Source organism: Gossypium hirsutum, chromosome A12 (genome assembly GCF_007990345.1).
Source record: "Gossypium hirsutum isolate 1008001.06 chromosome A12, Gossypium_hirsutum_v2.1, whole genome shotgun sequence".
NCBI classification, from domain to species: domain Eukaryota; kingdom Viridiplantae; phylum Streptophyta; class Magnoliopsida; order Malvales; family Malvaceae; genus Gossypium; species Gossypium hirsutum.
Window position 1 is genome coordinate 116,073 of NC_053435.1, and position 18,105 is coordinate 134,177.

The window sequence follows — 18,105 nt, forward strand, 5'->3', positions numbered from 1 at the left end:
GTTTAGAATCCTGAATGAATTTATTTTCAATAGAAATAAATTGAAACATCATTTGAATTTTTTACGAGGAGATAATTAATTTTTAGTGAAGAAGGGTCAGAACTATTAGACAGCAGATCAGGGGAAAATTTAAAGAATAAACTGTACTTATTGGCTAAACCAAAAATTCTGAAAATTTTATGGTAAGAAGATATATGAGTCTAGTTTCAGAAAAAATTAGTGGATCTTAATTTGGAGTTCTATAGCTCCAGATATAAATAATTTAGTGGCTATGACACAGATGGATAGCTTTGAATATACATATAAGTCAATAGTGAAATTGTTGATAACGTTACTTGTAAGCATGATATATACATTAAGGATGTGGAATGGAGAGGAGGAGGAGGAAAATATATATGAATATTCAGTTAGCATGGCTAATTTGCATGTTTTAAGCTCATGGACTAAATTGAATAAAAGTAAAACTTTAGGGGGTAATTTTGTAAAATGTCAAAGATGACTAAATTGAAGGGAATAAATTGTTTTATTATCTAAATTAATAAATTGAATGAAATTATCAATTTAAGATTGGGTGAAATTTGGGAAAATGGTAAATTACCAATATGCCCCTAAATCTTGGTGTTTCTGCAATTTAGTCAGGTAGGTTTGTATATCTTGAATGAGCATGTAAATATGACAATTTAAATATTGTATCGTATTTTATATGATGTTTGAATTGAATATTTGAAAAGGATGTTACATGAAACATGAAAATGAATACTAAATAATATAAATTAATTGAAATTATTCTGAAAATCTCGGTAATGCCTCGTATCCTATCCCGATCTCAGGTACGGGTATGGGTTATTACAATGGCCGTGTGACATTTTAGGGATGCTGACGTCAGAAACAAAATACTCAGGTTTTTGCACACGGGCTATTGACACAGGCGTGTGTCTGGCCATGTGAAAACCCCTGTAGGTGTGAATTAGAATTTAATTCCACACGGGTGTGGGACACGGGCGTGTCCTAGAGTGTTAGGGCCGTGTGAGCCACATGGTCATCGGCACAACGATGTCGAAATAGTCACACGGGTGTGCTGCCCTTCCACACAGGCGTGTGCCCTGTTTTAAGGGTAAAATTTTTAAGGTTGGTTAAGGATCCGGAATGGTTCTGAATAATTTTCAATGATCGATGTGGGGCTCGTAGGCCCATAATAAGAAGTTTAAAGTAGAAATTGAAAAAGTTGTAATCAGGACCGTGTCTTGGTAACTTGAGATTGGTGGTATGCATGAAATCGATTAGGTAATGCCTTGTACTCCGACCCGACGTGGGTTACGGGTATAGGGTGTTACACAAACAATTAATTAATCTTCATAAGCACATAAAAGATTAAGTGAGGTAACAATATATTCCTATATTGAAACAGTTTAATCACAATAATCTTGCAAGTTATGCAAGGCTAATGTATTGTCAAATACCATCGCTAATTTAAACCTCAGCTACCTTAGATGATTAAAGATACACTGATTAAGTATTGTGTCAATTAATGACAATTTCAACCCGTTTAAATAATTAATTCATTAGTTACCTTACAATTATAATGTAATAATAACTTAGTCATGGTTTTACTTAATCAAACATCTTACCAAGGCCTATAATAACAAAAACAAAATTTTAATAATTTAAGTGGACAAAATGTAATCAACCTAACATGAATTAAATTCAAGCCATATTAATTAAATTAAACATATCAACATCACAAGTATTCATAGTCATGTTCATAATAACAAAAATAAAATTAAAAGGATAAGGAACAAAAATCAAATCTGATGGTTCTTCGAGGCTTGACTAGCTCTGCTCCTCATTCTCCATTTATTTTTGTTGAACCGAGGCTTCCACAAACACTTGAATGCTGCTTCAAACGATGGTTGAAGGACTCTTTTCCAAGAGGTGAAATTGGCAAGGGAATGGGAAGGAAAATGAAGAACAAATGAAGGGTTTTGAAGAGCGAAAGTGAGAGAGAATTGTAAGGATGAGAGGTTTTGAGGTGTGTTTGAAATGAGCAGCCAAGATCTCCAATACACCAATTAACTCATAGAGTCAAACATATCCCAAAAGTGAAGCATAAAGCTAGCACTCTCCAACACACCAAACATGTCTCGTTGAATGGAGCTTAGCTCACATTCTTTTATCTCTCCAACATGTCCCAAGGCCTCAACGCCCAAATCACATAATACATATAGATGAGTACTCACAATCCTATAGCATGCCAGCTATATCCAACGGTCTCATAAGGTCACAAGGCCAAAATATCCACATCATAATTACACATTTTTAATTAATGATTTGATGTACATCATCTCTGTTTATATTCGTCAATTCATATCACAAAATTGTACACAATGCATGCTTATGAAATTCACATTTAATTGCACTTAAAGTGCCACAATAATGGTCATTGAGCCATCATATATCTGTCAACATATGAGTGCATTAAAATCAATTTATCACATACAAAAACCTGTTACATTAGCATCATATTCCATAATGCAACACATACATACTTATCGACTTTTGCACACTTTCACTGCACATCTTTGTATCGCTAACACCATACCATTACTGTCAGTCGACATATTTAATATACTCACAATATAATGTAATTCGCAATATTGCATCATAATAATCAATTCATAGTTATTCAAATATTCGCATAATTTGACAAAAATAAAACAAGGAAAATAGAGAGCTTACACTCGAAACTTATGATAGAGGTTTAGGCTATTCCTAAGCTCTCAATCAACACTAAGAATCATGTCTACAAGTAGCAATTCCAAACACTCACCAATTACGCTTTAGTCGAAAAGCCGAAAGCTTAAACTAGCTTTTTTTGTCTTTCGCCTTGCTCGTAGAAGGTTCCAATGGTTCTGATGCTTCACACATATTAACCACACAATATACACAATCAAAATTCAACCAAAGACTCACTTAAACCAACCAAAAATGCAAGCCCAAGCTATATTCCTCAAGAAACTGAAATTTCGACTAGCAAACTTGAAACTCATATATCTCAATCTATACTTAATCTTTTTGCCTAAAATGAATTGCATTCATCTAATTATTCACCTACGACTGATTTTCAACATTTAAACTACTCAAAACCACTCAATTCATGGTATCGAAATTTTTTACATGTTTATGGCAATTTTCATAAAAAATTATTAAATCCTTAGAAATCCTTAATGAAAATTTAAAGTAAGTTTAGAAACCTTCTAATCATGTTAAAAATATTTGAAAAACACTTTGAAACCACATTTTTATCCACAAACTCGAAATTCACTATTAAAGACCCAATTTTTTATTTTTATTTAGAACATGCATTTCAATGGCTAAAAATTCAGTTTAAGATACCGGATATCATTTAAAACTAATAGAAATTCGAATGGTTACCTTCAATGGAAGAAAAACAAGCTTTGACACAAATCTAGAAAAATCCACATTTGGAGAAGATGATGTAGATGATGAAGTTTTTGGGTGATTTTCTTGGTTTAAAATGGAGGTTTTAAGGTTAAAAGGTGATATAAATCAAAGAGGGTTAGGAATTAAAAGTAAAAATTGGTTGGGAGAGTAAAGGAAAAACAAACGGAAGACACCAATATGGGGGAAGAGAAGTTGACGTGAAAACTATTTAGAAAATGGGGGGTTTTTAGGTTGATTTTGGACATTTGGTCAAATTTCTTAATAAAAACTCTTAACTTTGTCTCTTTTGGAAACCAGTCCTATTTTCAAAATTAAAATTATTTAAAACTCATTTTTAGGAATTGATTAAATTTTCTAAAAACCATAATTAAAAACATTACTGATATGCCATGTCACAGAATTTCGAACACTCGAAGGCTATAAAACTCCTAGGCCTTATTTTAGGGTGTGAGAATAAACATTAATCGAAGTTAAAACATCATCGAAAGCAAACTCCAACCGTATTAAGTTAGCTCATGGCTGGGCTACACAAATTAAAGTTGTTTTCGTATCAATATCCCAAAATATTAGTTTAGAACAGAGGAATAAATATAGGTTTCAAAACTCCAATCCCCCTAATTCGGTGTATTATTGCTCGTCTTCACAAAAGTTCACAGTCAGCTCAACTTGCCCTTCTTGCCACCATGAGATCTCTATCCAAGCTCATAAAAATTGCCGTCATTGTCTCTCTCATTTTTATTGCCTTTTATACTTGGGTTTTCCTCTAGAGTAAAAGTCGTCAGCCAATAATTGTTTTTTCCCTAATTTTGAGGTAAATATTCTTTATTACACGTGCATGTGGGGGACCAAATGTTGAGTGCTCTCATTGCTGGCTGGGTGTTTATCGTTTTCTTCACAAGCATTACCATGACAACCTCTCATAATGCCTCAACAAACCTCCATCCTTTGCTATCCTTCTCGATTAAACTTACCAATCAGCCACAAGACCTTTCCATAAGCAATTAAAAGTAAAGATGCAATAAAGTAATCATCATCTCAAGTTCTTATATGCACTGCTCGATTGACTAGAAATGATCATGTAATTACCTAAAATGAAGCTATTTTTACTTAAGTACAAGCAATTAATTAAGTCTAAAAGTATGAATTATAACTCATTTCAAGAGTTATCACACCCCCAAACCTGAATTATTCCTTGTCCTCAAGTAATGCAATGCAACGGAACAACTAATACATGCTCTGATGCACTTTATTGCATGTACTTACACTACCGAATTGATTAAACATTGGCAATTTTTAGTCTTCAGAATACCCTGCACTCAAGAATATGTGCAATCTGTCTAATAAGAACTCATTTCCAGAAATGAAAGAACCTTTCCCTAAAATTAGAATTTCCTTAAGTGCAGTTGTGTGTATTCGATTGTATTTAGTCAATTATTAAAGAACATAGGGATTCCTAGTCTAACTCACTTATTGTCGCTTTCAACTTGACTTTAACTAATGCTTCTCCCATTTATTGCTTCACTCTTTGTTTTTGGGAATTCATCTCATCACACATGCCTTTCTACTTGGAAGTGAAGATGGAGCAAACACCAAACTCCCAAGCTACTTAGCACAGTCATGATTTGAAGTTATTTTCTTCACTCATGTTTCCAACCACCTTTCTACTTCGAGGTGGAGATGGAGCAAACACCAAACTCCCAAGCTACTTAGCAGTCTTCCACAGCGAAGTGTCCCAAAATTACTTTAAGGTACTATTAACAAATGCATCTCCAATGGAAAATACTGGTAAACAATATGATCAGGTTGGTATAGAAGAAGAACCAAGTGTGTCACATAACATTGATAGAAGATCACCACAGTAACAGGCTGAAAGTTTTGCTCATCATTTAACTTCTCCTACTCCTCCGAGAAATCCATTAGCTTCAAGGTCATTGCAGACTAAATATGTGTTTCAGTCAAATCCTTTTAGTCATCCTTTTCCAACTGACAATATTGACAAATCACCTGGGGGAAACGCATCTACTGTTGAAAGTATAAAAAAACAATCTAATCAGGTTGATACAGAAAAGGAACTGAATGTGTCTCAACTCTTAAGGTCTCCAATATTAGAATCAAATCAAACTGTGATTGCAAATGCAAATACTGAGCTCGATGGGAGCCATTTTGCTGGTCGGTTGACCAATTTGTTAATGTTAATGATAGGAGACCTGATTCTGGTATTAATGTTGTCTAAGTGGATCTTAGGTTCGCTTAGAGAATAATGATTTAAGTAGGCCTGAAGTTGATATAGATTGTCAAACCACAAATTTTTGTTTATTTATTTATTTTGCTAATGGCATGTATTCAACATAATACTTTTTTTTTCTCATTGTTGCTGCTCTTATTGTTATTTTTATTATTTCTACAAAATTCCATGTTATGCCCTACACAAGAAATAAATTATTACAATATATGCAAAAATAATATAAAACATAAATTTAATAGATATAAAATAATTCAATTAAACAATGAAAAAATAAGAAATTCTCAATATGTTTATTTCATTTTGGAACAATTTTTATGAAAATTTTATATAAAATGTATTAAACAACCGAAAAATATTTTATGCAATAAACAGAAAAAAATATTAAATTTTTAAAAAATATAACCTAAATTTTAAAAATTATTTTTTAGAAATCATTTTACATATAAACAAATCTACCCTTTTACATCCAAAACAAACAAACAAACGAAGTGTGAGAGGTTATTTTAAGTACAAACTATAAAAACAGTATAAAAAAAGTCATTATAGTGTAAGGGATATAAGCATATAGTCTAAAAGGTTAAACAACCAAATTCGGCCTTCCGAAAGAGTTAAACCCCTAAAAACACTTCCTTCTTCCATCTCTCTTCTCCCTTAAACAACAAGCTTAACCCTAGCAACAATGGCATCCATGCTGGTACATTCACCTTTCTTGACTCATTTTCTTCGCATCTTGAATTTATTTCTTTTTAACTGCTACTAAAATGTTTCTCTTTCTTCTTTGCAGCAACCCCAAATCATTCTTTTGAAAGAAGGGACGGACACATCACAGGGGAAGGCGCAGCTCGTCAGCAACATAAACGCTTGCACCGCAGTGGCTGATGTGGTTAGAACGACCCTGGGTCCCAGGGGCATGGACAAGCTCATCCACGATGACAAAGGAAATGTCACCATTTCCAACGATGGCGCCACCATCATGAAGCTCCTCGATATTGTCCATCCTGCCGCCAAGATCCTTGTTGATATCGCCAAGTCTCAGGACTCCGAGGTCACACTCATTGTTCTTCTTCTTTTAATTTCTTTTTTGTTGTAGAATCGGACTCCTTTTCTCAAATTTATAGTTTGAGTTATAGTTCAACTAGTCGCATGAACATTGGGTTTTCATTACTAAACTGATAGTTCAATTTTAAGTTGGTTTTATCCCGCATCGTGAATCTGATTAAAGGTATTGATGTTATGGAGATCCAATGCTTTTTCATGCTGTTTAGAGGATTTAAAGAACTTTTTTTCATGTGTATCTTACAGGTTGGTGACGGTACTACAACTGTTGTACTGCTAGCAGGAGAATTTTTAAAAGAGGCCAAGCCTTTTGTAGAGGATGGAGTCCACCCTCAAAATCTTATTCGCAGTTATCGAACTGCTTGCAATTTGGTAAGTTTATTCCCCCCTCCCCCCTCTTCTCATGGTTTAGATGTTGCTGTAGTCTTTATGAGTCTATTTATGTTGAATGTATTACATATGGACAGGCAATTGAGAAGATCAAAGAACTAGCTGTTAGTATAGAGGGGAAAAGTCTAGAAGAGAAGAAAAGCTTATTAGCTAAATGTGCTGCTACAACACTTTCTTCAAAACTCATTGGTGGAGAAAAGGAGTTCTTTGCATCAATGGTTGTGGATGCTGTTATTGCTATTGGCAGTGAAGATAGGTTGAATATGATTGGAATTAAGAAGGTAGGCTTCTGTTCTTGCCTTATTTTCAACCTTTTTTTTTGCCTTTTACCCTTCTCTGGCTTTAGTACTTGGATCTTTTGTATTGGTGCCATACATTTTGTTATGGAAAATGATATTTTGGACCCAGTGTGTCTCATACTACACTATCTTACTTTCTCGCTGAGTGTAGCGCTTAGCTGTTCTTTATGTTTAGGTTCTCATCCCTTAGTGATTTAGTTTCATGTAAGTATAAATGTTGCAATGCACCTTTAGGAAATGAGGTGGGCATACATTTGACTTTGATTTTTTGTAGAAACTTCTATATTGTGTAAAATATGGATTTTAGGATCTAAATTACGATTTTATGTTTCTTGTATCAAATATCACTGTATCACATAAAAAATTGATCAATATATTTTTTCTAGGTTCCTGGTGGTAACATGAGGGATTCCTTTTTGGTTAATGGTGTTGCCTTTAAAAAGACATTTTCATATGCTGGTTTTGAGCAGCAGCCAAAGAAGTTCATGAATCCCAGAATACTTCTGTTAAACATCGAGTTGGAACTGAAATCTGAGAAAGAAAATGCTGAGATAAGGTAGTAGCTTTTGCTGTCTTAGATTTGAATTGTTTTTCATAAGTGGCTATTGACTCTGCCTTTTGCCTTATATGCTACAGACTTTCAGATCCATCACAATATCAATCAATAGTTGATGCAGAATGGAATATCATTTATGACAAGTTGGATAAATGTGTGAAGAGTGGTGCAAAAGTTGTTCTTTCACGGTTGGCTATCGGTGATTTGGCGACACAGGTATGAGATTTTGCCTTGATCGTAGATACTGCATTTGTATTTACTTGTTTCTTTAACTAATTATAACTAACACAATCTTTTAAAGCATTTTCCTTTTGGGGTTATGCTTTGACTAAATTGAGTTAATACATGTTTATGGTTGTGAAAATAAGTTTTATCTGGTGAAAGACCTATGGCCTTTCTCTGTCTGGCTACTTTATTACCTGCTTGTATGAGTTCTTTCATTGGGCATTGTATAAAAGATAATGTAGCCATGTGCATTTTCTTATTTGACAATAGTTTTTATTCTCTCTATTATAAATCATAACTATTTCTTTCCAGATTCTATGTTCTACCTATTGATAGTTTTGCTTTTGCATAGAATTTTGAGTGATATTTGTCAGTAATCATGACTAGTTTTTATTCTCTCAAGTTTTATTGACTTGAATGTTCATTGGCAGTATTTTGCAGATAGAGATATTTTCTGTGCTGGTCGTGTAGCTGAGGAAGATCTTAATCGGGTTGCTGCTGCAACTGGTGGAACTATACAAACATCTGTTAACAACATAATTGATGAGGTTGCAACTTTCATTAGATGTACTGCTGAAAATGCAGCCAACTTTTAATTTTCAAGTTTAACCTGTCAAACTTTTCTGTCTTATTGAACTTCTTGAATTTAAATTTCTTCTTTTCTGTTTTGAAGGTTCTAGGAACATGTGAGGTTTTTGAGGAAAAGCAGGTTGGAAATGAAAGATTTAATATATTCAGTGGTTGCCCATCAGGACGGACAGCTACTATAGTTCTACGTGGTGGAGCAGATCAGGTTTTTCATATTTTACTAGTGATATTTATTGACATGTATCACTTTTCATGCTGATGCTGGAGACTGCATTATTATTTTCAGTTCATTGAAGAAGCTGAGAGGAGCTTACATGATGCAATTATGATTGTTAGAAGAGCCTTGAAGAACTCTACTGTAGTTGCTGGAGGTGGTGCTATAGATGTATGTATTTACAATATAACAAGTTAACTTTTAAGCATATTTGAGGACAATTTTTTATCGTGATATGTAAAACTTGCGTTTGGTGGCAGATGGAGATAAGTCGATACTTGAGGCAGCATGCACGCACAATAGCTGGGAAATCTCAACTTTTTATTAACTCTTATGCAAAAGCACTTGAGGTGGGTGTTTCTGCACTTTTTTTTTTCCTTCCTGGCTTAGCTGAAATGATTCCTCATCTCCTTAGGGTATAGATTCTGTAAGGCTGGGTCTCAGTCCTTAGAACTTGTGAATTTTCCCTTCCCAATTTCCCCCTAGGCTTTGGCCTCTTGTATACCAAAAAAAAAGTTTCTTTTGAAATTTTTTATGCAAAATAAGTCATGTACCTGACATGCATTTACACATAGACATGCCACAACATCAACTTTATGCTAAAGTCTCACTCCTTGATTTTGCTGAACCTTGTGAGTTATTAGTATTTTTTTCTTGAAAATCGATACTCAAATTTGAATTCATTTTCATATCAAAAGGAGCTTGCTGTGTGAATAATTACCAGAGGACTAATGTATTTGATACATCTGCAGGAAGATTTAATATTTTACCCATGTTACTATATACAGTTTATTGTCCTTGTTTATGTATGCTTTTATTTGGAGATCACTATATTATGCTGCTATAGTATGACTTCCTCAATTTTATCATGAGGACAATATATTTAGGAAGGTAGGGTGTAACTTTGCCTCCTATTAAGATGAACCTTTGCATTTAACAATGGAAACAAGTATCTGACATCTCGATGTATCTTCTCATATTCAGGTTATTCCACGGCAGCTTTGTGACAATGCTGGATTTGATGCAACTGATGTGTTGAACAAATTAAGGCACAAGCATGCACTTCCATCTGGTTTCATTCTTTTCTTGTCCTTTTTAGTTTTTTTTTCTTTTTAATCTTTTCTTTAAACTATTGTTGTCAGTGAAAGGTTCTCATTTAACAGTTTGAGATTCTGAACAGGTGAGGGTGCACCTTACGGAGTGGAGATCAACACTGGCGGAATAGCAGATTCATTTGCAAACTTTGTGTGGGAGCCATCAGTTGTAAAGGTGGCTTGACCAATTTCCGACTAACAATTGGTTATTTAATTCTTCACCTTTTAGTTCTTTGCTAATCTTAATTTCATAAATTTTGTGCCTCTGGCATCTGAAATGTTTGCTGACAGATGAATGCAATCAATGCTGCAACTGAGGCTGCATGTCTTATTCTAAGTGTCGATGAGACTGTTAAGAATCCTAAGGTAATGACTGTTGTTCCCTGTCTAAGATGCACATGCATACTTTTCTATACTCTGTGTTGTGTCAATTGCTTCTCTCCATGTGATCCTTATATCTATATATGATGCAATCATTTGTGGACCAAAATGCTCCAGAATTTCAGTGATTGGTGTCTTTATCAGTGATATCAAGGGGGTTCAAAGCTCACTCTAGGTGCTAGAATCCTTATATTGCCTTGGGCGCAAGGTGTAAAGCACTAGCCTGAGTGAAGTAAAGCACAATATATTTATGTGCTAGTTTTTTGTGTGTGTGTGTTTGTATATAAAGCTTAAGACATAAGTGTGGTCTAGTTTATCTATGGAACATGCATTTTTTTATTAGTCAATATGCATGATTTCCTTGTGGTTCTTGCGTATAGCTGAATACTCAGATATTGAGAAATATGGAGTTTGATACTATCCATTTCTTACCTGTAAAGGTATAACTGATGGAAAAAGTGAAAAATGAATGAAATAAAAGAGAACCTCAATCAGGCAGTGGTTTTTCCATGCTTATTGCCTTAAAAAAAGTTCACCCAGATTTGCGCCTGATCAAATAGGCCTTGCCCTTGATAACACTGGTCTTTATGATAATCATAATCAGTGTTGTTGAGGTGTATGTTCTAATGCTAGACAGCAAAAGTGTCTCGGGAAATATAAGTGCACCTTTTACACTTGATAAAGCTTCATAAATCCTCCTATTATTAAGTATTATAGATCAAAATATCGAGTTATTGGAGCTCACCCTTGGCTTAAAATTTTGATAATCATAATCATAATCATAATCACCCTTCTTGAGGAATGATGCATGGAAAGCAATGTACAATCGCATAAATCTATGATCTGAGTAGTTTGACTTGCTTATACCCTTAGTGTAGACAATGCAAAATTTCATGATAATCAAATGTAGATGAAAGTTAAATTTAAGTTTGTAGTTCTGAACTCTTGGGGGGGGGGGGGTTAGTTTTCTACCTAAAAGTTGACATGAAAGTTCAAATGCGAGTTGTTTTATGTAATTATCTTCTTTTTTGTCTATCCGAAAATGTCCTTGAAGGATGTCAAGTCTTAATACAACCTCTGTTGCAAGAGGAAAAATAAAGAGAAGTGGATGATGGCTACAATGTGAAATTTTCAGTTGACCAACTTGAGGAAATCTCTTTGATTTTAAAATTACTCAAAGCCCTTCATTATTTAGAAAACTTGAAATTCGAAGCCTGTCTTAATAATTACTCTTAAACCCCAAACCCAAAAATTTTAACAACTAAACTTTGTACTAGCTTCTATTGGTGCCATAAATTTTACCCCAGGTAACCTACCAAAGATCTCTTATCCGTAATCCCTAGCCTCTCTGGAGTTGTTAAAACCTGTGAGTCATGATGTTGTTATAGGATTCCCTCTGGTCATAAGGATCTTATTCATTTCCTAATAGAAGTGGGGATTGTTGAGGTCAGTGATTGAAGTTGAACTTGGTTTATCGCTTGTCTTTCCTCGCTTATTCATCTATAATGCTGTTGCTATAATTTGTTGTATTATGTATTGAGATTAATTAATGGCATTTTGGGAAGAGCAAAAGGAATGAGATACAATAAAATTGAGAATATTTTTGGTCTTGATTGGGGGGCGGGGGGGGGGGGTTAGCGATTGTTGAGTCTCAAGCAAATATTCCTGATAACATTTGCTTGTAGGTATAGATATGTGTTGAACCACAAATCTAAAATAGTAATATCCGTTGTCACATTGACGCACTAATTTTATAATAATTATTTTTGAGAATATGGATGAGATATGGAAAGAGAATATTTTCCTACATTATGTCCTAAAAAAAACAAAGGCCTTAAGTTTATTAGTGCTGCAGAATGACCTACATTATGTCCATATTTGTGGAACTACTTGTTGGTGTTGATGCATGCCAATGCATTACCAGGGCTGTAAAGCTCTTTCATTGCTTTTGTGTGTTTTTGCAGTCGGAGAGTGCACAGGGAGAAGCTGCTGCAAGTGCCATGGGTGGCAGAGGTCGCGGAGGTGGTTTCCCTGGCCGTGGACGAGGAATGAGGAGGCGTTGAGATAGCTGTTTCATTTTTTTGTTATCGAATTTTGGTTGTGTTATTTCCTTTTATGCCGTAGATGAACTACCGTTTTAAGGGCCAAAATGTGAAGGTGCCTATTTAGATGTGGCATCCGAATGACCAAAATCTGGGATTGAATGTTGGATTTTTTGTGAACTGTGGCTGGTGCTTTCGTTTGCTGTAGAAAATTACACTTGTTCCTTAAATTTATTTTTCAAAGGAATTTTTGTGAGTGAAGGAAAATGAAAATCTGTTTTTAATTAATTTGTCCATCAGATTTTTTAAAGTTACATGGTATTTTAAAATTTACCAATATTAAAAATAGGTTTAAAAATGTTAGGTTCTTGTATTTTTTTAAATTTTAAATATAGTTTTATAAATATTGAATCTCTGTACTTTTTTTATTTGAAAATTTTGTTCTCTCTAATTTTGACGTGGCAATTAGAAAATAGATAGAATAAAAATTAATAAAAAAATAAGAAATTATATAAAAATATAAAATTATTAATAAATTAGAAAATTGTAACAATAAATTATTTAAAAATCAGAATGATCTTATTAGCCTAAGAATTATACAAAAGTCAATTTAGCTTATTTATTTATTATTTTTTACGGTTCATTTAATTTCAAATTATTTTCTTTTATAAGTTAATTACAATGGGATAAAAAAAAAGTTAAATGTGGATGTCAAATGGTAGCTTACATAAACCACATTAATAATTAATTGAAAAAAAAACTAAAAATTAAATAAATATAAAAAGTTGCAGAAAGTTCAAAAATTTATAAAAAATAAAAAAAATTAGTAAGTATTGGATGTTGTCATAATGCATATTACACTGGAGTATACAAATTCAAATATTAGAGTAGACATTGTTGAGAGAGATAACCATGAACTTCGAAGGGGAAGATACAAATTCAAATATTAGAGTAAACATTGATGAGAGAGACAACCATGAACTCCGAAGGGGTTAAGTAATGTTTGATAAACTGAAAAATAAATTAAGTACTAAATTTAAAATAAAAAATCTATTTGGTCTTACAATTATGTACGAGATATAATTAGGTTGTTTAATAAATGCAATTTAAAAAAATTAAAGGTTAATGTTAAAATAAATAAAATAAAAAAAATTGAAAAAAAATTCTATATTAAGTGATAAGTAACTACTTATCATTTCTCACACTTTTTATTGAAAAATTCTATCATTTGTTTTTTTTATCATGGTACCAAGCATGCTTAAAAATTTAAATAACTTAAAATTATGAATTTTAAGTTAATTTAATTATTTCAATGGATTATTAAACAAACCATTAGTCTGCATGGACCGTAAAACGTGTAATGACCTAAAATTCACGGGCATAAAAAAATATATTATCAGGCCTTCGTCTTAGTAAACCGAATTCGTAAATATTTATTAGAAGTAATTATGAGTCTAGGGGTGTGTTTAATTAGGTTTTGATTAAGTGAATTTAGCTTAATTAAGATAAATTAGGAAAAAAAACTAAATTAAATAACGTGTGAAAGTCTAATTGTAGATTAAAAGAAAATAAGAGGGACTAAATGGGAAATTAAGCCTATTCCATTAAATGAGGCGGCAATCACTTATAAAAATCTTAGATTTTTGTAATTAAGTATTATTTAATTATAATGTATATTATTATATTATAATATTGTAATCTATATTAATTATAAATAAAATATTATATTGTGAAATAAATAAATTTATGCTAAATTACGGTGATGATAATGTATATGTGTAAAATACATATTAATACACTTGTAATTTATTTATTTTCTTAAATAATAAGTAAAAGATATTTATATTTTATATTATTATTTATATTATGACATTAGTATTATTATTATTATAAAAGATATTTATATTTTATATTATTATTATTATTATTATTAAAGAAAGATAAATGTATGATGATGATAGTATACAAATGTAATAATATATATGTATATATTTATAATACAAATATTTATTTAAGTAATAGATATTTGTTAAAAATATATTATAATGTATAATTATAAACAGGTAAATAAGATAAAGGAAATGAAAAAGAAAGAAACAAAACAAAAAGAAACAGAGATTAAACGAAAATAGGAAGGAAAGAAAAGGGAAAGAAGGATAAAGGGAAAATTAGAGATTTCAAGTTTGAAGTTTAATTGGTAAGATAAATTAAGTCATTTTCTTGTAATTTTTGAGTTTTCGGAATCCTAGAGATAAATACTACTTGATTTATGTTGAAAATTTGAAAGTTAGTAGATTATTAGATGTTGTTCATGTTGAATAAATTGAAGTGTTAGGGGTTAAATTGATAAAATTTTAAGATAGAAGTGAAAAGGGATTAAATTGTAAAATAAATTATAGGTTTTGAAATAATAGGGACTAAATTGAGAGAATTTAAAAATTAGGGATTATGGTGAAATTTGAAAGTGGAAATTAGTCTAAAGTGGGATTTAAATGATAACATGAAATTAGTTTTAAATAAAATAAAGTTAGTTTTGATTAATGGACTAAATTGAAATGTGAGCAAAGGTTGAGTACAAATTGAAATATTTAATATGAAAATTGTAGTGTACTGATAAATTTTAATTGTTTCAATTTCCGTAGCTAACGTTGAGTCGGAGATCTCGGTTAAGAAAGGAAAGGACCTAATTGAAGAAAAAGGAAAAGAGAAGGCTAAAGAGTGAAGGCAGAATAAAATACATTATCTCAACCTTTTTGTTGTAAGTACTACAAGATTTTTAAATTATCTTATTTAAATGCTTTTATTGTGGTATAGAATTACTTAGAATTAAAAATTAGATTATGGAATTATGAAATTTATTTAAGAAAATTATAGGTGGAAAATAAAAGAATATATGAATTTTGTAATCCAAACTACAATTATTTCCTAAGTTGTGGAAAATTAAGGGTTAAATTGTAAATTTGAGAAAATTTATATTAGAAATAGAAAAGTGAAGTGCATAACACTTAGAATGAAAAACATTGATGTTGTAGTGTATTTTGGAATCTTAATAAGTATCGAATTATGTTATATGTGTTATTAAAAGTAAAATATATTGCTACATGAAATTTTGTGATAAGGACTAAATTACAAAATATATAGAAGTGATATGTGAAATACATTATAAGGATTATTAGTGAATTATGGGTGAATATTGAATTTAGAAAATAGATTACATTTATTAAATATAGTGAAGATATAAGTATATGGATTATTGTTACAAGGATTAAATTGTAAAGTATGTAAAAGCATTATACAAAAAGTGTAAAAGAGATATGTGTGCATGATATAATTTGTCCAAGTAGACAGGATTAGAACTGCTAGGATATTAGTGGCATGCCATTAAGAAACCTTAGCGCGCTATCTGATTATTAGCACGTCAGTGCTATCTGATTATTAGCACGTCAGTGCTCTCTGATTAGCACATCCGTGCTCTCTATTCATTAGTGCATAATAATGCACCTCTATGTTTGTTCCATATATCTAGTGTGTTCTATAAACTCTACTTTGGGCTAAAAATATGAGATGTGAACAAAAGTGAAATACCAATGTGTTAAGGTAAGTTTGATAACTTACAAAAAGATAAGTTAATTTTTTTATTAAAAAAAAAGGCATAAGTGAAGAAACTTATATGTGTGCAAATATGTATTAATTGAATAAGTTTTAAAATATTTTGTTATGATTTATTTTCATATTTATTCTTGTAGTGCTTACTAAGCCTTCACCGGTTTAGCGCGTTTATTTTTAACGCGTAGGTACTGTTAGACTCTAAGAGGTAAAATTGGGTGAAGAGATTTCTCATCTCATCACATCCTCAAGAGCTTCAAAAGTAGGTACCATATTTTGAATTAAAATGACATGTACATGGGTAGACTAAATGTGGTTGATCTAAGTTGAAAATAATATGTTTAAATGTTTAAATTAAACGGTATCCATCCATAACCGTTCTGGCACCAAATATAATAGTCTTATACCGGATCCGTACATTTGGATCGGGTATAGGGGTGTTACAAAACGAACATGAAAGATATTGCTTATACTAAAACATTATTAAAATTATTAGAAAAATTGGTAAAAGATTATAAAAAAATAAAAATGGTAATAAAATAAAAAATTATAAAAAACATTATAAAATACATAAAATAAAAAATTCAGAAAAAATAAAAAAATCTAAAAGAAAAAGTTGCGGCTAAATTAACCATATATGCCAAAAAAACCTTATTGGTCAAACAAACCATTTTTTTTTTGAAAATTTAGGGAAATAGGTCATTTTTGGAGAGAGTGTGAAAGCGCGTCTCGCTACAGTCATTTCCCCAATGGTAAAATTTCAAACACGCCAATGATAAAATTTTAGCCTAGCCTGACAGTAACATTTTGTCTTATAAATACTCAAGACATTTTCCATTCTTTTCACTTAAATCCAATTCTTTCCATTGTCTCTAAACTCTCAATTCTCGCTATTCTCTCAAGATTAGTTCGAAATTTTCCAATAAATTTGTATACAAGTATTCTAGTTTTATTTTATTATTTTGTAAACTATTCATTTTGATTAATTTTTCATGAATGACAAGTTCTCTTTTTCATTTCGACGATAAGCACATTTTTGCTGTGTAATCGGTAATGGTAAGGAAAATTTTTAATTTTCATTAATCTCAATCAAGTTAATTTTAAAGTTTTAAAAATTTTAAATTATTTTGTTGATATAAATAGGCGGATGATCGGTTTTTGGAAGGGTTCATACATAATTTATCTAAGAGCACACCGAGTGAAATTTGTCGTTATTTATAAGATGCGAGATTCTTATATGTGTCTCGTATGCTCAGGACTATAAATTGGATCCCATACTTATCAGTATGTTGGTAGGAAGATGGAGGCCTGAGACACACACATTCCATCTTGCGGTGAGTGTACAATCACACTTAAGGACGTAGCTTTACAACTCGGTTTACTTGTAGATGAGCTAGTCGTTAAGGGGGTAGTAGTCATTCCTGGTAAGGAGGACCTTTGCAAGGCATTTTTAGGGAAGGTGTCAAACACGTTTTTTTTTAGAAAAATTCCAATTTGAAAATGGCTTTCTTGCACAACGAAAAATTAAAATTTTAAAAACCGATCCGATTTGTGATATTTATAACAATAAACTCTAACTAAATTCATACCTGTGTTTTTGGCTTAGCAGACGTTTGTTGTTCTCAGCTTTCAACCAAACGATCTTCAACTGCTTCAAGCGTGGGCTCGAACCAATTGAATTGAAACACAAAACTAGAAAAAGTTCTCTCTTTATTTTGAGAAAACGAAAATTCTCTCTTCTTTAATAGAATTTGGTAAAATTGTTATTTTAGAGAAATATATATAATAGTTAAGAATAATCTCTCTATTTTTCGGCTGAGTAACAATCTCTCAAAGTTGTGTATTATGTCCTACCGATGCCATCTATTTGTAAGAAGAGAAGGTAGAGCCCTTCTTGAGTTGTAGTAGTTATTTTAAATAAAAAAACAACTTCCTACTTAGAGTAGG

General features: G+C 31.8%; 1 protein-coding gene across 2 annotated transcripts; it reads left to right on the plus strand.

Annotated features, from left to right (window-relative positions):
• The first annotated feature begins 6,180 nt into the window (after positions 1-6,180).
• On the plus strand, positions 6,181-12,819 carry LOC107931196 (T-complex protein 1 subunit eta). 2 transcript variants are annotated; one of them, XM_016863000.2, is made up of 14 exons: positions 6,181-6,401; positions 6,492-6,752; positions 7,010-7,135; positions 7,231-7,434; positions 7,839-8,008; positions 8,089-8,224; positions 8,665-8,781; positions 8,907-9,026; positions 9,108-9,206; positions 9,296-9,385; positions 10,020-10,107; positions 10,216-10,304; positions 10,421-10,495; positions 12,475-12,819. In XM_016863000.2, exons 1-14 carry the CDS (start codon positions 6,387-6,389, stop codon positions 12,571-12,573), a joined length of 1,689 nt encoding a protein of 562 aa, XP_016718489.2. In that variant the 5' UTR covers positions 6,181-6,386; the 3' UTR covers positions 12,574-12,819. The 2 variants fall into 2 exon arrangements, 1 of the variants encoding a protein (XP_016718489.2); XR_005905927.1 differs by having other exon boundaries at positions 6,199-6,401; positions 10,216-10,334; positions 12,475-12,606.
• The last annotated feature ends 5,286 nt before the right edge of the window (positions 12,820-18,105 follow it).